The sequence below is a fragment of the Gopherus evgoodei genome, chromosome 8 (assembly GCF_007399415.2).
Source record: "Gopherus evgoodei ecotype Sinaloan lineage chromosome 8, rGopEvg1_v1.p, whole genome shotgun sequence".
NCBI classification, from domain to species: domain Eukaryota; kingdom Metazoa; phylum Chordata; order Testudines; family Testudinidae; genus Gopherus; species Gopherus evgoodei.
The window spans coordinates 106,836,459-106,861,289 of record NC_044329.1 but is presented as its reverse complement, the minus strand read 5'-3'; the positions used below and the strand labels follow the sequence as shown (position 1 = coordinate 106,861,289).

General features: G+C 40.4%; 1 protein-coding gene across 1 annotated transcript; it reads left to right on the top strand.

Annotated features, from left to right (window-relative positions):
• The first annotated feature begins 18 nt into the window (after nt 1-18).
• CMPK1 (cytidine/uridine monophosphate kinase 1) lies at nt 19-20,115 on the top strand. The gene is made up of 6 exons (XM_030571843.1): nt 19-272; nt 11,199-11,345; nt 13,539-13,691; nt 15,817-15,893; nt 15,973-16,069; nt 17,774-20,115. Exons 1-6 carry the CDS (start codon nt 102-104, stop codon nt 17,813-17,815), a joined length of 687 nt encoding a protein of 228 aa, XP_030427703.1. The 5' UTR covers nt 19-101; the 3' UTR covers nt 17,816-20,115.
• The last annotated feature ends 4,716 nt before the right edge of the window (nt 20,116-24,831 follow it).

Sequence of the window (24,831 nt, the reverse complement as noted above, 5' to 3'; positions counted from 1 at the left end):
TTTCCCTCACACGTCAGCAGCCGGCGTGTGACAGCAGGGGGCGGTTTGGCGGCCTGGGCCTCTCCCCCGGCCCCGCTCCCCTTCCCCCCCTCACCCCGTGCATGTTCTATCGCTGCCTGCTGGTGGTAGCGGCTCGCCTCAGCCCTCGCGCTCGCTGCCTGCGAACCGCCGCCGCTCCTCGCCGCAGCCTTCTCCTCATGAAGCCGCTGGTTGTGTTCGTCCTGGGCGGGCCCGGCGCTGGCAAGGGGACCCAGTGCGCCCGCATCGTGGAGGTGAGAAGCGCCGCGGGGAGGGTCTCAGTGACCCCAGGGAACACACCCCTCCCCAGTGCCGCCGCCGCCTCAGAGCGCGAGCGGACTACACCTCCCAGCATGCAACGCGGCGAGGGGCTCTGGTATCTTCCCTGCGAGGCGGCGTGGAGCATGACGGGACGAGTAGTCTTGTGGCTCAGTCTGTGCGGGGGCTCGCTTTCATGGCGTTGCGGGGCTGAGTGGGGGCTTGAACATGGGGACCCCAGCGATGGAGTGGAAGGCGGCCCGTTATAATTGTCTCCCTGGGGTTCAGTTTCTGTTTCTAGGCGGTGAGGGAAGTTCTAGCTCTCAATCTTGGTTGAAGGTGCAAGAGGCTGTTTTTGGTGTATTTTCAAAGAAACTCACTTGTTTCTCCAAGTGCACGTTGGAGCCCCCACATTTCCCTTTTGTGCACCCAGACCGAACTCCCAGCCTCTAGGGCCCTCGCTCCTTCAGTGCAAAGCTGGGGAAATGGGCTATCTCTGCAAGGGGTGTGTGTGGTAGAGGCCCAGCGGTACAAACTAGACAGGTCATGCACTCTTGTTGTGTATGTAGGCCATGTTCTGATTGCATGTTATTCACAGTACCCTGGGCAGAGGTAAGATTGGGGGTGCGGGAAGATGTTCATGGGATGCATTAACAGATGTGTTGTAAACAAGACACGAGAAGTCATTTTTCGACTTTACTCTGCGCTGGTTAGGCCTCAACTGGAGTATTGTGTCTAGTTCTGGGCACCGCATTTCAAGAAAGATGTGGAGAAATTGGAGAGGGTCCAGAGAAGAGCAACAAGAATGATTAAAGGTCTTGAGAACATGACCTATGAAGGAAGGCTGAAGGAATTGGGTTTGTTTAGTTTGGAAAAGAGAAGACTGAGAGGGGACATGATAGCAGTTTTCAGGTATCTAAAAGGGTATCATCAGGAGGAGGGAGGAAACTTGTTCACCTTAGCCTCCAGTGATAGAACAAGAAGCAATGGGCTTAAACTGCAGCAAGGGAGATTTAGGTTGGACATTAGGAAAAAGTTCCTAACTGTCAGGGTAGTTAAACACTGGAATAGATTGCCTAGGGAAGTTGTGGAATCTCCATCTCTGGAGATATTTAAGAGTAAGTTAGATAAATGTCTGTCAGGGATGGTCTAGACAATATTTGGTCCTGCCATGAGGGCAGGGGACTGGAATCGATGACCTCTCGAGGTCCCTTCCAGTCCTAGAGTCTATGAATATTAATCACAGCCCTAGTTAGAGCTGATGGGTGTGCTTGCCAGAGTCCGTGTCCCATTTCCCATTACCTTTCTGCCAGGGCCTCTTTGGATACATTTACACTGCAAAATCCACAGCATCGACTCTCAGAGCCTGGGTCGGTTGAGGCCTGGCCTACACTAGGAAATTAGGTCAATATAACTACATGGCTCAAGGGTGTGAAAAATCTACACCCGAGTGATGCAATTAAACTAATCCCTCATTCCCCCAGGCATAGACACTGCTAAATCAGGGCTTGGCTACACTTGAGAGTTACAGCGCTGGTGGTGGCTTTACAGCGCTGTAATTTACTCCCCGTCCACACTGGCAAGGTACATACAGCGCTGTATCTCCCTGGCTACAGTGCTGGCTGTACTCCACCTCGGCCTGGGGAATAACGACTATAGCATGTTGCTCTTGTGGCGCTGTAACTGACCTCCGGAATGTTCCCATAATGCTTTTAAGTAAAGATAACACTCTTTGTTTTATTGTGATGCCTCTCTTTGTTTTGTTGTGAACTCGGGGCTCCCGGAGCTGCTTATCTAAAAAACAAACCCAGCTACTGTTTGCTCGAGCAGAGGCAGACAGGGGGATCAATGTCCACAGCTAGTGTTTGCTTGAGGAGAGAAGCAGCCCCGAAGGGGAGTGGAGGGGTCCGTTTTGGAGCAGCTGCTTATCTGGTCTGAAGGCTATTTGCATTTAGTGAATGAGAGAGGGGTGGGGGAAGGGGTCAAAACTTTTCAAATGATTGAAGGTTGGTGCTATGTATCTTCAGGTCCTTAGAACTTGCAAGGCAGGGAGCTGACAAAAATCCACTCTCTCTGTCTCCCCCAGGTTCCCTGTCACACTCCACCCCACCTCCCTCTTTTGAAAAGCATGTTGCAGCCACTTGAATGCTGGGATACCTGCCCATAATGCACCACTCCCAACACTGCTGCAGATGTGGCCACACTGCAGCGCTGGTAGCGGTTGGTGTGGCCACACTGCAGTGCTTTCCTTACACAGCTGTACGAAGTCAGCTTTAACTTCCAGTGCTGTACAGCTGCAAGTGTAGCCAAACCCTCAGTGGGAGAATTCTCCTGTCACTCTAGCAACTGCCTTTCAGGGAGGTGGAGTCCCTACTTCAATGGGAGAACCCCTCTCACTGGAGTAGGTGTCTTCACTGAAGCACTACAGTGGTGTAGCTGCACTGCTGCAATTTTTTCAGTGTAGACAAGCCCTGACTTGAATTTCAGGGTTAAAATTGCAGTGTGTAGACATTTGGGCCCAGGCTGAGAGACCCATCCGCCTTGCAGGGTTTCAGAGCCCAGGCTTTAGCCCTAGCTCAAGTATCTATATTGCAACTTTTAGTCCCATGAGCCTGAATCAGCTAACCCAGGCCAGCTGTGGCCATGCTGCAGGTCTTTTATTGCAGTGTAGGTATACCTTCTGTGTCCCCTGTTTCTTACCCCTTTGCTCAAGGTATCTTTTGTATATTTTGTACAGAACCTAACACAACTATGGTCCCCTCAATGACTTGCCTTAATTACCCCCTACTGTTTGTATTTCCTGGAAAAGTTGTTGGTAACCCCCCATTGTGGTATGGAACACAATCATACATAAACCATTCATAAATTTAAGAGAATGTCCTGCAAAGATACTGTGGGGTGATTGCAATAGAAGGTACAATTGGTTTATTATTTCAGAGGTATATGATGCTTTCATCATCATCATCATCATATTCCTTTTATACCTCTGGTGTTTAGGGCAGTGATGAAGCTCCTCCACTCCTGTCTGTTTCTAGCAAGTCTTTCAATGGTTCCCCACCTGTGCCCCAGGTTTTTCGGCTCGGCTTCCGCAGTTCTTCGCCATGTTGTTTTTGGGCAGCCTCATTTTTGCTTGCCTTTAGGTGTCCATCTTATTGCTACTCTGGTGGTGGAATCAGTTTCCATCCGAAGCACATGACCGATCCATCTCAACGCCTCCTAGCAATGATGGTGCTCAGATCCTCTTGGCTGCACTGTGTCAATAGATCTTGGTTTGAGATTGTTATCAGAGCTGCGTACTTTCAACACTACTTTATAGTGCAGAGTACTGGGGAATGAGAAAGTATGATATGTCTAAACTGTCTTCATTCCGTACAACCTGAGAAAAATCCTCTGTATCTTTTGACCCAGAACAATCTTAAACCAAATCTGGTGCTTTACAGTAGTTTAAATACACAAATTGTCAGCCAAAGATCCAAGCCCATGTTCCAAAGAGTTTATGATGTAAACATACAAACAGTACAACCAGGGAGTTGATAATTCCGAGGGCAGATAATTTTCTCTGTGCCACTGTAAATTGTGAAAGTCAAATTATATTATAAGCAAAAATAGAAGTGAAATTTTGCTCCGCAGCTGAACGTGATGGAGGTCACAAGTTATGCAGAGTGACTCTTTATGTGTGTCCTGTGTTAAGTTAATCCTTGTCTTTTCTGCCATCAAAGATTTTCAAATTAGCATTAAGCAATTACATGATTTAATTATAGAATTTCATACAAATTTTCTAAATATTTAGAATTTGTTTTAGTTGAACAGTACTTTAAGGTGGAAAAGATGTTTAGAAGAGTGAGGGGAATAGCTGATGATTAATACCTGACAATTATTTACATACGGAAGCAGACCTCTTTAAAAATCAGGATGATGAAATTCTGTTCTGTTGGATAGTTATGGTGTATTTAAGGCTAAATGCCTCCAAATAGAGCCTTTTAAAATGGAGTAGACGTGGATATTTTATGCATGATGAGTGCCATAAATGATGGAGGTTTGTCCACACCCACATGAAAGCAATGACTAAGAACCATAAAAACACTCATATTACTTAAACTACAGAAGGAGAAACCACAAGTCCTGGCACTAGCATTTGTTTGTTTTCTAGTGATGCGTGGTAGAGTACTGTTATAGTTTCTCCACTGTGCCATTATACCCTAGTTCTCCATACTGTATAACTTGGTTATAAAAATTTGGTCCAGACTGAAAACTGACATTTAAGATTTTATAAAGTGGTGTTGTAGCTGTATCGGTCTCGGGATATTAGAGACCGAGAGAGAAAAGGATACTGTCTCTCTAATTTAAGATTTTAGCCACAAAAGGGTTTTCACCATAAGTTATGAACTCTTAACTCAAACAGGTTTTTAAAAAAAAAAATTAAGTTGTGGGATGTAAGGCTTGTAACTTTCAAAAAGCCTTTTTGTTACTTTGGGTCAAATCCTGTCCGTGGTACACAACAAACAAATAAGCGTCAACCATAGGGAAGTTTTGTAGAGCTGGAGGGAATATAATTACAAGCCATTAATGCAGCCTCAGGGACGAAGTAGCTTATGTGGCTGCTGCCCTATACTTAGAAATGTAAATCATTTTGGTTTGGTATCCTAAAGTAATTGGATAAAGACCACTTGAGGAGGAGGGAGTCAAATGAGTCACTGCTGCTTGAATTGTATACACTACTAGAAAAGCATTACATGTTAACTTTGCTAATATTAAACCTAGGAAGGGGAAATCCTTAGGAGTAAGCAGAGATGAAAGTAAACCAGTCTGGGGCTGTACGGCGTACCGGTAAGAAAGTGGTCATCGGTATGGGCTGGTACACAGCCGATGATAAAGCGTTGCTGTGGCAGCGTTTTAAGGACCATACCGGCGGAGCTGCTGACAGGGGTGAGGGGCAAAAGGAGTAGCTGCTCCGTGGCCTTTTAAATCGCAGCCGAAGCCCTGGGTGGCACGGGCCAGGCAGTGCTGAAGGGCTGGCTAGGGGAGTCTGGCCCCAGCCCTGCCCTTTTCTCCTGAGGCCCCGCCTCTTCCAGGGGCCCAGAGTGCTCTCTCTCTTACACACCCAACACCTTGCCCAGGAGCCCGGCCGCCCTGCTTACAGGTAAGTCCTTTCACCCCTGGGAGTAAGAGACATAAAAAGTAGAGCTAAGGCTATGTCTACACTGGCAAATGAATGACAAAAAACTTCTATCCCCAACGAGCAGTGTTAGCTTTATTGGCAGGAGAGCCTAACTTTTGTTTTTCAGAGGTGTTAAAAAACACACCCACAGCCCTGAGAGACAAAAGTTTTGCCAAAGACATCTCCTTTCTTGGCTTCTGGGAGAGAAAATACACCTCGTTAGCTCCAGTTCATTTTCTAAATACTTGCCTTGCATGACACAAGAGGGAGCACTCCTCTGACAGCCATAAGAGAGCTTCATGAAGACAGGCAGCAACCTGTTGAATATCACTTCTCAGCAGTCTTCCATTTAAAGATTGGAAATCAAGACTCTGCCACATTTATTTACAAGATTTAAAACTGTTTCCTTGGGATTTTGTTCTCATCAAAGTCAACAAATGGATGTTTTGCCATTGAGTTACTATGATTTATTATTTGTATTACCACAGCACCTATGTCATGGATCAAGACCCCATGGATGTGCTAGGTGCTGTACAAATAGAACAACAAGATGGTCCCTGCTCCAAACAGATTACAGTCTAAGTATAAGACAATAGACAACAGATGGAAACAGTGAAGCAGGGAGATACAATGGGACAGTACTGGTCAGCATCATAGACAGTGGTGTCAGCAGACTTATAAGTTTTTCATAGATATCTCAGTGAAGGAGAGTTAAAAGAAAGATAATGAGGTAGCTTTATGGATATTTACAGGGAGCTCCTCCCAAGCATGAGAGGCAGCATGGGAGAAGGCTGGAAGGTGTTTGAAAATTTAACAAGTTCTGGAGGAGCAGGCTGTCTGTTATGTAGCCCAACTAATCCATTCTGAAAAGCTTTCCAGTTTAGAAGTTAATATAATTAGAAACATCCCTGTTTAACAAGATCACTTTAAAATACTTCTGTCTTGCTCTTTCCTGTTCAACTATTTAAAACTATTTTAGTTTGCTGTTGTAAAGAGAATTCCAAAGATTGAGTCAATATTTCTTCTTGCATGAAAAGAAAAAGTGCTGAGGAAAATTAAATGGTGCTGTAATCCCATGAAACCAAGGGGATTATTTTTTTCTTCCTCTTTTCTCCTTAATGTTTAACTTAATGTTAAAAATATCATAATTCTTTAAATGTAGCAAGAAGAGCTACATGTTAATTTTGGTTCTGGACAGTAAAACTTCTTGTTTATATAAAGCTTTACTCTGGTTTATGGCTTCTGCAGTTCATAGTTAATATGTAAATAAGCATATCTAAATGCAATGCCCGTTTGAATAAAAATACAGTAAAGTAATAGAGAACATAGCTAGAGTTTCTCTTCATGGTCATTTAGGGCAAAATCTTGCATGCTTTATTTTTTTCTCCAGCTGTCTGCAGTTTTGGGGGGGATTTAAGTAATTATATAGTTTCTTAAATTGTGATTATAGCAAAACTGCCTTTCCAGGCTTCTGTGGGTAGAGTTGGAAAGCAACTAAATGTTTTTAAGCTTGCTTGGTGAGTTGTGTAATGTGTCTACTGTATTTATTTAGTAGCCAAGTTTTTAAATCCCAAGATCACAGCCATAAAAGGGAAGTATGCTCATTATTATTCTGCCCAGGCTCCTTTTTTGAAATCTGCTGTGACTATCACTGCAGCCAAGCGGATAACTTTAAAATCTGTTTGTTTGTTTTTGTTCTGTACTAAAACTTAGAGTAAAGATATACATTCGTACTCTATTTTGTATTCTTAGAATCATCATTTACTTTGGTATGTTCCTAGGTTATGTCTCTAATACCTGTTTTATAGACCTAACTATCTGTAATCTTGTTAAAGTTTCATGTAATATTAAAAACTTACTTTTAAAAAAGACCTTATGTACTTGACATTTCTGTAGTTAACTGACACTAGTACAGCTATCAAAACTCTCCTTTTTAACTTTTTTCTGCTGGGATTTATCATTCTGAACTCTGAAATCTGTTCTCTGTACAGTATGATCACACATGTATTTTACTTCTGGTATCTAGATTCTGTGGTGATGGGTGCCTTAGAAAAGCATAGGTCTAGCACATGCTTTTTGGTGAGGTTTTATGTTAGAGCATTTTAATGTTTTTTAAATGCCTTAATTGACCACAAAATACAAGGGTGATAGATGTTTAGACTAAATACTGCTATCTGTATGATATGTTTGCGTATGGACTCCCTTCTGTATTTCTTTCTATACAGTATATTGAGAGATTTCTAATAGCATCAGTCTAGCTGCTTAGCCTGGACTGCCACATCAGCACTAGGGGAAGACACTAGCTTCTCTTGTGGATTACTCCGTGTCGCATCCTGACACTCTCCCTCTCCCTGGAGACTGCCACCTGGCTCAATATATATGCTGAGTTTCCTGGTTTCAATGTAAGCATATAACTGAAATGCATACAAAACAGGGATTTAAAAAAAAAAGTAAGAATAAAGAAACCAGGACAACTTCATCAAAACTACCTAATATACATATAGTTCCTACTACTTAGTATGTTACATCCCCAAAGCGTTAGCAAACATTAACTCATTCTCACAATACTGTTAGGCATTTGGTTAGTAATGTTATCCCCATGTAGCAAATAGGGAAACTGGAATACAGCTAGGTGAAATTTTTTGACCAAAACATTTTTTGGCAAATATGCAAGTTGGATGACACCAAAACATTTTGCCAATTCACCTCTATTTTGCCAGATTGTTTTGGTCAACAACAAAAAAACCCACCCCTAACTAAAAATCAAAACATTTTGTTATGCCATTTTGTAAATTAAACATTTCCAATTTTTTACCAGAGAGTGTAGTCCTCTGTCTGTATCCACAAAAACAACGAGGAGTTCGGTGGCATCTTAAAGACTAACAGATTTATTTGGGCATAAGCTTTTGTGGGTAAAAAAACACTTCTTCAGATGCATGGAGTGAAAATTACAGATACAAGCATACACCACCGATGCCTGAGAAAACTACAATGCATTGGTGATCTTCCTGAAAACACCATCCTGGCCACCATGGATGTAGAAGCTCTTTACACCAATAGTCCATACGAGGATGGACTACAAGCTGTCAGGAACAGTATCCCTGATGAGGCCACGGCACACCTGGTGGCTGAGCTTTGTAACTTTGTCCTCACCCACAACCATTTCAGATTTGGGGACAACTTATACCTTCAAGTCAGCGGCACTGCTATAGGTACCCGTATGGCCCCACAGGAAGCCAACATTTTTATGACTGACTAAGAACGCTTCCTCAGCTTTCATCCTGTAGCGCCCCTCCTCTACTTGCGCTACATTGATAACATCTTAATCATATGGACCCACGTGAAGAAGGCCCTTGAAGAATTCCACCTGGATTTCAACAATTTCCACACCACCATCAATCTCACCCTGGACCAGTCCAAAGAGATCCACTTCCTGGACATGACAGTGCAAATAAGTGATGGTCACATTAACACCACCCTATACTGGAAACTTACTGACTGCTGTTCTTACCTACATGCCTCTAGCTTCCATCTAGGACACATCACACAATCCGTTGTCTACAGCCAAACGCTAAGATACAACCGCATTTGCTCCAATCCCTCAGACGAAGACAAACACCTACAAGATCTTTATCAAGAATTCTTAAAACTACAATATTCACCTGAGGAAGTGAGGAAACAGATTAACAGAGTGAGACGGGTACCCAAAAGTCATGTACTACAGGACAGGCTTAACAAGGAAAATAACAACACCACTGGCCATCACGTACAGCCCCCAACTAAAACCTCTCCAGCACATCTTCAACGATCTACAACCTATCCTGGAAAACGATCCCTCACTCTCTCAGGCCTTGGGAGGCAGGCCAGTCCTTGCTTACAGATAGCCCCCCAATCTGAAGCAAATACTCATCAGCAACTAGACACCACACCACAGAAACACTTAACCCAGGAACCAATCCCTGTTGCCTACTCTGTCTCCATATTTACTCTAGCGACACCATCATGGGATCCAATCACATCAGCCACACCATCAGGGGCTCGTTCACCTACACATCTACTAATGGGATATATTCCATCATGTGCCAGCAATGCCCCTTTGCCATGTACATTGGCCAAATCGGAGAGTCTCTACGTAAAATAATAAATGGACACAAATCAGGCATCAGGAATGGTAACATACAAAAGCCAGTAGGAGAACACTTCAATCTCCCTGGCCATTCAATAACAAATTTAAAAGTAGCCATCCTTCAACAAAAAAGAACTTCAAAAACAGACTTCAGAGAGAAACTGCAGAGCTACAATTCATATGCAAATTTAACACCATCAATCTGGGCCTGAATAGGGACTCGGAGTGGCTGGCTCACTGCAAATGCAATTTTCCCTCTCTTGGTATTGACACCTCCTCATCAATTATTGGGAGTTGACCACATCCACCCTAATTGAATTGGCCTAGTTATCACTGATTCTCCACTTGTAAGGTAACTCTCTTCTCTTTATGTGCCAGTATATTTATGCTTGTATTTATAATTTTCAATTCATGCATCTGAAGAAGTGGGTTCTTTACCCACGAAAGCTCATGCCCAAATAAATCTTAGTCTTTAAGGTGCCATGGGATTCCTCCAATTTTTTTATTTGACATAACTTTTCACTTTGAAATTTCCTTTCTTTTTATTTTAAAAAGAACTAGAAATGTAAAAAATGCTCAAATGAAATGAAACATTTTGTTTGGTTCTTTAAAAAAAAAAGAAAGAATGATACAGACTAACACGGCTACCACTCTGAAAACTATTTTTAGCAGTTTCTCGGAATTGCCAACAGACCAAAAAATCCATTATTCACACAGCTTTTACAGTGGAGTATAAGTGATTTGTCCAAGGCCACAGAAGGCGTCATAGTCAGAAGTAGAAAGCGGGTCTTTCTGGCTTCTAGCACTGTGCTTGGAGCATGCTGCCTTTCTAAATAAAGAACTCTAATCAAAACATATAATAGTCCCATATCTGCAGCAAAGGTAGGTAGTTATTTTAAAATGCAAGCCTGCCTTTATGCTTACCAAGTAAAGCAGTTTTGACTCCTTTTCACTTGCTAAATTAAAATTGAATCTACTGGCTAACATTGCCAGTGAATATCTAAATAGCCATGTATTTTGGGTGGGACTGCAACATGTATCTTTTAGTCTTTTGGTTTACTTTAAACATCTAATTCATTACAAGGGGTAAAATTTTCAAAGGTGTCTAAGTGACTAAGGGCTTGTCTACACTTAAAACACTACAGCAGCACAGTGTAAACACTGCCTACACCCACGGGAGGGGGTCTCCTGTTGGCAAAGATAATCCACCTCTCTGTGAAGCAGAAACTTCAATCTAGTGCTGCCTACATGGGGATTTAGGTCACTTTAACTGTGTCACTTGGGGGGTGTGGATTTTGCGCACCCTTGACCAACGTAGTTAAAGCAACCTAAGTTTTTAGTGTTGACCAGGCCTAAGGAGCCTATGTCTCATTTTCAAAAATCATGTAGGCATTTAAAAAATTTTTTACCCGAGGTCCTACAGTCTGCCAGGCTTCCTGCACGTATTGGGTGTACCGTGAAATCATGACAAGAGGCTGAAAATAGAATGCTTTTTACCAAACTGACTATTATTGGCTGTAAGCTTGCCTTTTTATTAATAGGATATTGTAATTAATTTTAACAGCTAGGTTAATTTAGTATATATACTTACTCAGAGGAGTCTTCATTTGCTTAACACTATTGTTATATGTATTTCAGAAATATGGGTACACTCACCTTTCTGCAGGCGATCTCCTTCGAGATGAACGAAAAAGACCAGGCTCTCAGTATGGAGAACTAATTGAAAAATATATTAAAGAGGGAGCAATCGTACCAGTTGAGATTACTATCAGCTTGTTGAAGAGGGTAAGAAAAATCAATGTTCTTGTCTTGATGGTTCACCTTTCCAAGCAAACAAGGTAGCGAACGTAGCCTGAGAAAACATTACCTTCCCTTTGAAGTGAGCAAGAGGAAAATGATAGGCAATGGGTGCATGTTGTATACCCTGCTTCTCCTTAAAACCACATATGGCTATGTTATGGTCCTTACAGAAGGCAAGAGGTAATGCCTTTCATTACATAAAGCACAAAGAGGGCACTTGATACATTTTATTATTTTTATAATGTTTTCTCTGAAGTTTTTAACTAAAACTAACTCAAAACCAAGTACCATTCAGGGCACATTGTATTTTGTAAGAGTGCATTTCAGCATCTTGTAGAATATAAAAATAACTTCCCCAACCAGATTTGTGCACAGTATGAGATTGCTGAGATCTTGCTTGACAAGCTGGAGCCCAGAGTAAACTCTTACATCCTTTGAAATTGTAAAACAATGAATCGTGAAGTTTATATCAATAATATTACTGCTAAAGCTGTTGTGGCAAATGGCTGCGGCTATTGTAGGTGGGTCCTGCGCTTTTCTTTGGTGTGATGGGTCATGGTGCCACCCCTTGCCCCCATTCTTGGGAGTTGACAGCTCTGCTAGTGCCCTAGTGGGGGAGAAAAGGGGAGTGGAGAAGGGACCTGGGTCTGCCCCCTACTCCGGGTCCCAACCCCTTCATCTTCACAGGCTGCTTACTCTCTCTCCCCTTGGGCAGGGTTTCTCTTGATCCTCTGTGCTGGGGGAGTCCTTCTGCTCTGCTTGGGCAGGGTTTCCCTTCCCCTGGTACTCTGATCCTCTGGTCAATAACAGTACTCAGCACTCCTTATCTTTGGCTGTCTGACTGAAGCAGGGGTTTTTATTAGGTCTCTGGCAGGGCATTAATTGGCTCCAGTACTCTAATTAACCTGTAGCAACTTTCCTCAGTCCGCAGGTAAGGCCCTGATCATCCTGGGGCTTATGTATCTCCCATCTATCACTATCCTGCTGCCCTCTGGCCCTGGCGTATCACACTATGAAGCAGTGAAATAATGAGGATGCCTTTAAGACAGTAGAGGAGTACATTCTGTAGATACGTGACTGACCAAATTATGTTGATTAATACCCCCCACAATACACCTTTCAAGATCCATGGGTCCTACACATGCCTGTCATAACGTGGTGTATCTCATCCAGTGCACCAAAAGCCCCAATGACAACTCTGAGTGAAATAAAACAATCGCTATGCTCTGAAATGAACTCAGACAGAAAAATTATGAAAGAAAATCACCATAACATCCATGGGCGAACATTTTTCACAAAGTGATCACCCCGTATCTGACCACTCAGTCCTTATCCTCAAAGGAAGTTTGCACAACACCTTCAAAAGATGAGCCGGGGAGCCTAAATTCATAGCTTTGCTAGACACTAAATATCATGGACTTAATAAAGACACTCGGACAGGTGACGTGTGGGAGGGACACCACGGGGATACCAGCTAAAGGGGGAGCACGTGACCTCCCACATGACTCCTCGCCCCCAGCCTGGGGGCCCCCGCACTCTCACCATCCCACGTTACCTGGGGGAGGAGGTCTGTCCTCCCGCTGCGCCAGCTCCCCCTGGCATATGGAGCCACTCCCAGATGCTGCCCAGTGCAGCGCAGCAGTTGCCTGGGAGAGTGCAGCTGCCTGGGAGCATGCAGCCACTGTGCTGCACCAGGCAGTGTCCCATGCAGTGTGGCTGGAAGAGGAGAGGCTCTGGCCCCACCTCTTCCCTTCTGGCTCTGGCCCTGCCCCTTCATCTCCCTGGCTGCTGGCCTCTCCCTTCCCCTGGCATTTGGGCAGGGGCATGTGACCCTTTGGGGCCCTCCTGTTCTTCTCTCTTTTTTTTGTCCTATGATTGCAGAGGTGTTAACTGGCCACTTCATCTTGAATGGTCTCTTACAATGTGTGTTAACTCCTTATGCTAAACAATCTGTTCCACCTTGTATTCAGCTGTGAAAGTCTGGGTACCTCACTTTTCCCATGCCTGAAGAGTTCTGTGTCAGCTCCAAAGCTTGTCTCTTTCACTAACAGATGTTGGTCCAATAAAACTATCAAGTTAAAAGTTTGTAAATCATGTCAACATCTGACCAAAATTTAAGAGACAAATATATTATTTTGTGTGTAAGAAGTTCTTGAACTGAACTCTGCTATCTATTAGGCTATGGATCAAACTATGGCGGCCAATGTCCAAAAGTACAAATTCTTGATTGATGGATTCCCCAGAAATGAAGACAATCTTCAAGGCTGGAATAAGACTATGGATGGAAAGGCAGATGTGTCTTTTGTTCTGTTTTTCGACTGTGACAACGAGGTATTGAAATATCATTGCTGTGTACTTGTCTCACATGTTGTATGATGAGAGGCAGACAGCGAGAACAGTAAAACTGTGTTGAAGGTACTGAATTTTCCAATATGTATGAGCATTAGCAACATGAGAAGGAAGTTCTGGACTATGATTACTGAAGATTTTTGGCAGTTCACTTGACAGCTATAAAACTTCTTGTATAAAATGGGGTTAATAATCTGACCTTTGTAGAATGGTTTTAGATCTAGGTATTGCTGTTACTGTGTTCTTCAGAATATCAAGTGTTCAGTTGCGTAAAGAAATTATATTGAACAACAATTCTGAACAATTTTGTTTTTCCTTAAGAAACCTTTGAAATCAAAAGGATTGTGTCACATAAGAATACACAAGATGCTCCTGTGAAGTTAGGAAAACTTTCCACCTACAGTGTGTACAGCCTGATGCCATAGTTGAGAGCAGAATCAGTTAGCCAGCATCTTCCTCTGATCACTTCTAAGGTGCTGGCAGAATGATTCAAAATTTTTCATAGTTGGTGAATTTTACTAGGACACTGAGTAATCAAAACAACTTTTCTAAATGAGTAACTAGATTACAATTAAAAGAACAAGGAGACTAACACAGCTACCACTCTGAAACCTAGATTACAATGATATTCTGGCAATGATGTATTAAAATTAAAATAACAAATGCCATGTTATACTCTATATTATGCCATTGCCCTTGAGATGTAAGCATTAGAGCTACTCAGAAACTGAAAGTTTTAAAATGTTAGATTAACCTTCTGTGGAACTTTTTATTATTTTTTTTTTTAATTTTAAAAATCAACTTTTCATTTTTTTTTTTCAATTTCAAAATAGCAAATTTTCAATTTTGGAAAAAAATCCCATAGTTAAACTGATCAGTCAAACTTGGGAATTCAAAAGATGACAAGCTGAAAAAAACATGCCAAAGAACAAGCAACAGGCTAAATTTTTCCATCAGAAATGTCTATCGATCAGATAAATTAGGGGAAAATAAAAAACCTGAATGAAAACTTTCATTTTTGGGAAAAAAAAAATTTCTCCCCCTCCCCAAAAGTTCTTCAATTTTTTTTGACTAGCTCTAGTAATCTACAATAATAACTGAATGGTCTTTTACTTTATTTAAGTTAAATCACGGATGTATTCCATATGAAAAATTGTTTTAAAAGATCCCTCTCTTGCATCTTGACATATATCAAAAATTGTTTGCCATATATTATCAAGATTACATTTTAATGTTAAATGAATAACCATAACTTTATATGTATTCAGTATCTATTAACCATAATTATACTTTATTCACAATATATATTACAGATCAGAATAACTTAATAAATACAGTGATATTGACTGAACAAAAATTAAGACGCTTGTCATTCAGACCTAGTAAGTTAACATGTAGTATGTGTACCTTAAATATTATAAAAATAACAAGAGGTCCAGAGGCACCTTAAAGACTAACAGATTTATTTGGGCATAAGCTTTTGTGGATTAAAAACCACTTCTTCAGAAGTGGCATCTGAAGAAGTGTTTTTTTACCCATGAAAGCTTATGCCCAAATAAATCTGTTAGTCTTTAAGGTGCCACCAGACTTTGTTGTTTTTGTGGATACAGATTAACACAGCTACCCCCTGATACTTAAATATTGTAGGCTTGCATTTTCAAAAGAGACTAATGATTTTTTTTTGATGTATTCATTTTTAGTGGCCAAACGTGACACTTAAAGAGTCCAATTTTCAGACAGTGCTGAGCATCTGCTCTCTGAAAGTTAGGTATTCAATCTTAGTGTCTCAGATTGGGCACCCAAAATCATGAGTCACTTTTGAAACTGTAAGCCATCACCTTCCCACAGCCCCCATTTCCCAAGCCACAATTAAAAAGGCAAGTGAATCAAAAACTAATTCATATTACTGTCTAGATCTAGCTAATCTTTTGTAAAATATATGCACTGAACCATGTGTGCGCATGCTCAGTTGCCCTCAAATCTGTTTTGCACGTTAATGAACTAGGCCTATTGAACAAAGGACAAAGGTTTGTTATTAAGTCTGTCTTCAGATATAGAAAGATAATGGTCACATGCTTTTAAGAGTTCATTCTGTGTTTGTTGGCAGATATGTATTGACCGCTGCCTTGAAAGAGGAAAGAGCAGTGGTAGGAGTGATGATAACCGAGAGAGTCTAGAAAAGAGGTACTGTACCCAGAACTTTTCATACTTATGTTTCTTGTTTTCTTTGTATGATGTGATACATGGTTTTTCTGTCTTATAGACTTCACACATACCTGCAGTCAACTAGGCCCATAATAGACCAATATGAGAAAATGGGAAAAGTCAGGAAAGTGGATGCCTCTAAATCTGTTGATGAAGTAAGTTTCATGGACAAATAAATTTTGGGGCTTGCATAACGCGGTATATATTTTTGGATCCCTTCTTCTGAGATGTTGAGTCAGTGATATCCCTTCTTTCCATTCCTTACATGTAGCCTTCCTCTTTTTGGTCTGTCTATGAAATGTCAAATACTATAAAACAATTTATTTATTTATTTATTTTTTTGGTGGTAGGGTTCTTACAAGAGCTCCCCATTTATCACCTTTAATCACCTCCATTTCCTGCTTCTCAAAAACTGCCTTCTCACAGGAAGGTTAGAGAGGGCTCCATGTAGTAAGTCAACTGGGGTCGTGATGTGCTTCCTGTTCACCCCAGGGCTGAATGCATTGCAGCACAATGCTATTAGCCTTTGTGCGTTTAGGGCCAAGGCACTTCAGCTATGTGAATAACGTAGATGAAGTCGATGTACTTAGATCTACGTACCGCAGTGTCTTCACCACAGTGAGTCGACTGCTGCCACTCCCCCGTTTCACAGCGGTGGAGTACAGGAGTCAATGAGAGCGCGCTCAGGGGTTGATTTATCACGTCTAGACTAGAAGGAATAAATGGACCGCCGCTGGATCGATCGGCGGGCAGCGATATAGTGTAAACATACCAGAAGAGAGTTCTGGGGAGCAAAGGTGGATCAGGATTCACTTACCTAAAGCTCAAGGATGATTGAAAGCTGGGTATTTGTTTGGGTACATCTGTAATTGAAATGGACTCTGTCTAGTCAAATTTGGCCCAGAATTTAGAATTTGTTAAAATTTATTGTTATGAAACCTAAAACCAAATGAAATGTGTTAAGAACTGATGTAAATAGCATCTGAAGGAAGACATTTACAGTGCACACAACCGGAAGTTTTATTGCTTCTACAAAACTCAGGAACTATGCTTCATATTCATAAGCTCTGTCTACTGCCACCTTGACTATTAACTAATTATTTACTTATATACAGAGAGAGCAGTCCTGTAACAAAATGTTTCCATAAATTGAATTTTTTTCCTCCTCAACTGGGAGCCAGTTTTGTTTCAAACAAATATACCCGTACAATCCAAATACTGCAGTTTTTATACCAGCACATGGAAATATGAAAATGAAGTAAAATTAGAAACTAACTAAAAACAAAAATGAAATTTATTAGCCTCTTTTCATTATTGAAGCTGAGTAAAATGCAAAAACTAAACATTATAAGTAGAAAAAAGTTTTGGTTTTACTAATCATTGGTGTTACCCTCATATCAGAGATTGGGAAATTGGGCCTCCATCTTGCAATTAGTTCAGTACATACAGACCACTTGTAGTCAAGCCACAAGGGTTCACCTTCCTGGATCTGCTTGTGGCAGAGGCCTGTTTTGTTTGTTTTTTTTTAATTGTGTGTTTGTTGTTTAGATTTTGTTTTTTAATTTAATATTCCTTTTGAAGAGTTTTCTGCTATAGACGGTTTGCTCTCATGCTGCCACACACAAAAAAATGTAATAATGTTGATAACCTAGAAAAGATGGAAATGAGAGATTAAATTGGATTTGGTGCCAGATTCCCTCCCCTCTTTTCTGATATGCACATCTTTAAAAAAAATCAGCTATGTATTGTACATTTTAAAAAACATTGATTTACCATCAATAACTGTGTGAGGTGGCCTAACTTAAAATTGCTGAATATTTAACGTTCCCTAATTTTAATTAAATGTTTCTCTCTTTCAGGTTTTTGGTAAGGTTGTGAAAATTTTTGACAAAGAAGGCTAGTTCCATTCTTGAAAGTTCCCTTGAAATTGTGCTTGAATCTTGGGTTAATAGCTGCTACTAAATTCAACACTTTTGTAATCATTTTAAAGGTTTTTTTTAAATGTTTCTTGTATTCATGGATAGATGGAAAAGTAATTAATTGAAAATTAAATTGTTTTTAAATAGGAATGGATTCATTTATTGTAGCTATAGTAGACAATACATTTCAGGATTCTTATCTAACTTAGTTCAGTTACTTACAAATAAAGATAGTAGTCAAAATCAATCTGGAGAGACTATCAATCCTTTTACAGTTTGTGCCATTCATGGGCAGCCTTTCTTATTGCCATAAATCTGTTTGTAAGCGTCCAGTAAATAGCAATATTAAGCGGCAGGGCCTACATATCTTTTTTTTTATTATTATTATTATTTTTAAACAAAACTCTCTGCCTGTATTTGGACCAAACTTAGGAAACTTTTTCCAAGTAAAATTTTATGCAGTCAAATTGTTCTTTCATCCCACAGCTGAATTCTGTAAACAGAACTGTAAAATTAGCATGTGCATTTGTTTTAGAACTTCTTGTCTAATTTAATACAGTGTGAAGCTGTTAAGCAATAGATGTACAGAGTGCTTTGGTAAAGTGGTACTCTCTTATGACTCTGGGTGCATACCATATGTAGTAACTTATTGAGTACTTAGAGAAAATGTACCCCCTTTGTGTAGTCCTCATATGCAAGGGGTTAAGAATAGAATTGCAGAGTCAGTTTAGTGTCTATGCACTCACTTTGTGATGGTAATTATGCTCTTAAGTATAATGAAGTCCTTCGACAGTGACAAACCTCCAAGCAGATGTGTAGTAAAACTATTCTTTTAAGAATTCTGTTTTTGTAACAAATGAAAGGGCATTTCTGTATTATTGAATATTGTATTGTTGAATACTTTAAGGTTTGTTTTATAGGGAAAGAGATTTTTATGGTTAAACTTGTAGTTTCCCTAAAATTGTATACTTTTAATAGTTTGTTTTAAAAAGTTTTTTTTAATTATTGCACTTCATTTGACCAGTTTGAATTTTTTAAAAAAAAGTTTCATTCCCTTAAACAAATTAGTTCATGCTTTATTGCATTATCTTGAATTAGTGCAGTTGTCAACAGTAATAATCGGAATAAACAAGTGACTTTGACACAAGCCATCATGCATTTAAATATTGTACAGTTGATATAGTTATGACTTTTTTTTGCTAAATATCATTTTTTCCACAAGCATTAACGTTCATAGCCATATATGGGTCCAATTCTGCATTCCTCATGCACCCAAAACTTTCATTAAAGGACATCCAGAAACCTGAGGATGAGTATTTTAACCTTTTCCCCCCCCACATTATCAATGAAGGTTATTTTTGCTACATCAGCTGTTGCTATAATTGGATGTGATACTCTAACAGACATTGTGATGTATAGGGGGAAATGGTTTTGAAGTTTTGGGCTTCAGCTCATCATTAAATCCTACTTGGGGAAGTCACAAGTGAGTTAATGGTAGTTTTGATTTTCAGTTACAAATACTTTGGTCCTGATCCTGCACTTGGATCTGCTCAGGCCAACTCTTGCATGAGGCTCTGTTTACTGAGGCTTATAAGACTGCGAGTTCAGAGTTTTTAATATGGAATGGAACATAGCCACTGCTAAAAGAGATTTTTTTCCCCCAACACATTGGATGTCTAAAGTCAGACTACTGAGCACAAATAGTATAAAGTGTAGTAACACAGAAAATGTGCACCATGCCTTGTTCCTGAGAATTTGGAAGAGTTTCACAAAATCCTTTAAATGCGTTCACCTGATTAATTCCCCCCCACATCTTTTCAAAACTACTGAACTCTGTTTTCCGTGTCTAAATGTGCTGACCTAAGACAGGATGAAATGGAACTACAGTTCTGATATAAAAGCTAAAATCAAGACTCAAACACTTTTGTAGGCAGATTGAAGAAATCTCTCTGAATATGTAAATATTTATTTTGGTGTTATTTTAATAATATTGGCTTTTAAGAGTTCTGCTAAGAATAGAAACTCTGTTTCCTCTCATCATATACCTTACTATGTATTTAAGAGCTGAAGCCAAATAAGTATCAGTTACTTAGGAATAAGTTTTTGTTTTTAAAACAGTTTTTTAAAAAATGTTGGCAATATTGAATTTGGAGTAACTTGTGCATTTTGTCCTTTGAATAATTTTGTCCTTCTGTTTTTTGAAGATGCATTAATGTGGCACTTGGGTTTATTCAAGATGAGACATAATTGAAATTAAATTAAATAAAAAAATAGAAGTAATATATCAATGTGTCTTTTCCAAGCAGCGGCATACTGTATTAAGAATTTGAGTAGTTTGACCAATACATTTTGCTCTGTGGCTTCATCCAAGTTCCTGGCTTACATTTATGATCTGCCATGAAAAATGACAAATTAAGGATATATTCCTGCACTTAAACACACAGGTTCCACGGTCAGAAAATGAGGCCCCAGAGACCCTACTCAACCCAAGTTAAAACCTGGAAGCATGCAGTATTTGAATATAAGGCTTTGCTCCTTCTCTCTGATATGTACATAATGTTATCTAATCATGTAGTGATAATTCATCTGATCCATCTGTGAAAGAAAAAGGACCCATCAGTGTTGGGACATGGATCAAAAAAGCAGTTTCTGGTCTACATCTGCTATCAAAGGGATCATATTTCTTCCCCTTCCGCCCCCGACCCCCCAGAGCTTTATTCAACCATCAGCTGCTCTCTTTGGTGCTAAGGCACTGCAAGCTCCTGTAGCCATCTCTGTGCTCTCAAGGGAACTTTTCACCTTTGAGCAGCTATGGATGTCCTTTCGCTGTCTGAGTTCCCCCATAATTTTTTTTAACGGCACTTGGTCTTCTCTAAGTGTGTCAGCCCCGTGTGCAGCCTGTTGAGTCTTAGATGCCCCATAAATCTGGTTTCCTCAATAGAACCCCATTATTGGCTCTAGATGAGACATTTGTGATTCATTTTTCCACTGAAGAGTTGTATTTTTCTCTTTGTAGCTTTAAAGGCACTATTTCAGATGCAGCAAGGCTGATGAACTTGCTTTTAGGTTTAGTCCTCAACTGCTTCAGTGGACATGAATGGCAAAACCTCACTGATGTCAGCGGGAGTAAGATTGGTTCATTGAGCCCCCAACTTTCCCCCCCTCAAATGGGGTCTGCTTGGAGGTCTTAATTCTTGATGTCAGGAACTGCCAAAGGTCTGGTTTAGGTGTTCAATTGCTGAAATCCCTTCTTGAGTTGAGATTCAATGCTAAAAGTTTCCAGCTTTAAAATGAAGAAATCATCAGAGGATAATGTAAACAGAGAGTTGGTTATTGGTTACTTTACCGTGTATTCCCATCAGGAGTGTTTGTCATGAACCTAAAAAGAGAGGTCATGAGTGTAACACTGAGTTATTCTGCAAAGTACTTTGATTTATGCTGCTGTCTCAACTTGTTCACAGCTAACCAGGAGGAACTGAGTTGAGTGAGGAGAGTTTTAATTATTTGCATGGAAAACCATAGCTCAAACTGCAGCAGTCGGCCATGAATATTTTATTCAGCTGGAAAGGTGACATTCTAGGAGACTAGATTTCTACTTCAAACATGACTTGAAGTCCTTGCTGAAATGAATTTTATATCAGTGCTGTCTTTATATGATGCCAGTAGGTTCAAAAGGACTGCCTAGAACAGAGTTGGCAGTCTGTGCTCAGAGGAAGCCAGTACCTGGTCCCTCACCTAGACTAGGTTGTTTCTCCAGGACACAGATTTATAGTGCTGTAGCACTTAGGGGCCAACCAGGTTGGGGCCGTATTGTGCTAGGTGCTGTACAAACACACAATCACAGACCCTGCCTCTTAAGAGTTTATATCCTAAAACACAAGATATAACAGGTGGGTATAATAAACAAGCAAGTAAGAGTGAAGGGTACAGGAGACAAAGCAACAAAAATAATAGAATGTGTACCTTCTCTTAGCCAGTCAATGACTGTAGATTGCACTAGCCAAGCAGCTATGGGGATTCACTCAGTTTCCGTACAGTACTTTGTAAAAATTTTAACAGGGTTCAGGACCTCGCTTGCTGCTGCCTGATGTGCCCCCCCCCCCTTAACCTTCACAATTTACAATTCTTTGGTAGTGGGAAGGATATACCTGGGAAAAGAGGACAGGAGAGGTATTCAAATAAATTCTAGTACTGTTGATCAGTGTCTTCAGAGCACGCTCCCTTTCACTGACACAAGTGAGGGAGATCCACTGTCCCATATCAAGCTGTTGTAGAGTTTATTATACTAGTATTTAGTTGATACTTCTAATTATATAATATAAAGTCTCTGTTTATAAATGTTACTCTGTGTTTTCTCCAGTGCAAATGAGATCAGAAATGCCCCTATGAGCCTGTTGCATCTTCAAATTGACACATAGCAGACATTACATAGGTGTACATCAGTGTTCCCTGTATGTTTAGCGTGCCACAATCCATTGTGCTTGGACTGAAGTGAATGAGCGTGAGAGAACCAAAAGGCAGCCCAGTATCTGAGCATTACAATGGAAAGCCTCATAGAGCCCATAAATCCTACATCATAAATAGGATTTAAGCTTTCCTGGAAGCTTAGTTTTCAGATGTTTACCTGTTAGGCTAACGGCAAATAGACAGTGTCTATCATCTCTTTTCCGGCGTATACTGTGCCAGAGAACCTTCTGTGAATAAAAATGAAGAACCAGAAGGGCACAATTCACCCCGTGTCTTCATTCATCATCCCAGTCCCTTTGAAATCCAACCAGCTGCCATGGCAAATTCGACTTTGGGCTGAGGCTGTAATACCTGGACTGAATGAGATGAAGACAGACAGAGGCACTCTTGATGAAGGATTTATTAACCAGGAGTATCAATTCCAGCCTATTTTTAAATCCAGGTTTATTATTGTAGTTACTGGCAATAGCAGAATTTTTCTCTTCCCCTTTGACACATGATAGAAAGAGGGATGTGCTCAAAAGTTTGCTTTTGTCTGGAACATTCTTTAAACACAATTTACCATTTAACCCTAAAGCAAATACTGATTTGTGCTGCTCATAACATACACACAGACATACACAGTTGTTTGTATAGTTTTGTTTTTTGTAATAATGACTGAAGGAAGACAGCTCTTGGAAAATGTGGAGCCAGCACAAATGATTTGTGCCCGCCTCTTGATTTGTTCTCTCCTTTTGGAGAATGAAAGTGTTCACTCTTTTTTAGGAAATGGAAAAGACACGTGGGTTTCTCTGCAAGTAGCACAGGAAATGTGACATTCAAATAGTGTGTCAAAAAAAAATCTACTGAATGGTTCAATGAAGTCAGCTTAATCCATGAGTATGAAAAAGTGGCATGAAAGTATACAGCGGAGTCCCTTGGGCTCAAAGCTAACAACCTTTGTTAGACTCCATAAGTGGTGGCTTCAGCCATCTCCTTGTGCTGGAATCATGTCAGATCTCAGATGTGAAGCTGTATGTGTCTAAGGCCTTGGCTACACTGAAAAGGTTTGCCAATATAGTTCTGCTGACGAGCTTTCCCAGAGTAGATGCAGTTTATACTGGCAAAAAAGTCCTTTTTGCTGCTACAGCTTATGCGTGTTTCCTTAAGCAAAATAAGCTATGATGGCAAAAGGACTTTTTTTCACCATTATAATTAAAGATTACACATTAGTCATGTTGGCAAATAATCACATCCATCGCAACCATAGCTATGCCGGCAAACCTTCGTGTATAGCAGACCTCAAAGCCCCTCAGGGAACACCTGAGTACTGCAGGAAGGGGGTATTGGTGGTTCATTAGGTGGTGGTCTGCTTGTCTGATTCAATGCAGAATCAATACCTCAGATTGGTAGGAGGTCTTCTAGAGACACAGTTGAGGTCCTGAAATAGCCTGTAATATTTATCTCACATTCATACAAGTGCCAATGCTGAGGCCCATTCTAAATTCCAACACAGGTAATTATGTCCTTCCAACCTAAATTTCCTCTGCAATTTCATTTAGATATGATTGTATTCTATGATGCCTTCTTAAGGTATGGTGTATTGATACCATATACAGTTAGTTGCAGTCTTCCTCACTTTACATATAGAGACTCCTTAGTAGTGGGATGATACTTATTTTCATCACAAAATTAAGCAGTCATTGAAAAGTGATTTGGAAGTTAAATACATAGCACATATTTAAAATTTTTGGTAAATTCTACGTTACTTTAGGCCTAATCCCTTCTCTGGCCATTCATTGTAGCCAGTGTTAAAATTCTACTAGGCTTTCATTTAGATTGTAGGCTGCTTTGGGCTCAGATTGTCTTTCTCCTGTGTGCAGCTCTGAGCACAGTCACTGCTGCTTAAATAATGGTAACAAAAAGTCTCGAGGCCTAAACTCTTTCTGTGCTAATCTGGCCTATATCCGGAATAACTCAGTTGAATTCAGTCAAGTCAGTGTTTAATGAAGGTGAAATTCACATCTGCGCGGAGAACCAAGTAAAGCCCTCTGTATTACATAAGATTCTAAAATAAGATTTGAAGCAATATCTAAACCTCGTGTTGGCACTTTGCATAGGGGTGAATTTCACTCTGGTTGAAGAAGCTGAGATAGCTAAGTCCAAAGCTACTTCAGAAGAGGGATCTCACAATACTCAGTGACTGGACAACTAAATGACAGATGAAATTAAATGTTGAGACGTGCCAAGCAATGGACACTGGAAAACATAATCCAAGATATACATACAAAATTTTGGGGTCTAAATTATCTGTTACCACTCAAAAAATATCTTGGAGTCATCATGGAGAATTATCTGAAAACATCTCAATGTGCAGCGGCAGTCTAAAGAGCTAACAATATTAGGAACCAGGAGGAAAGGGATAGATAATAAGATTGAAAATATCGTAATACTACTATCTAAATCTGAAACACCTACACCTTGGAAACTGTGCGGTTCTGGTTGCCCTATCTCAAAAAAGATGTACTAAAATTGAAAAGGTACAGAGAAGG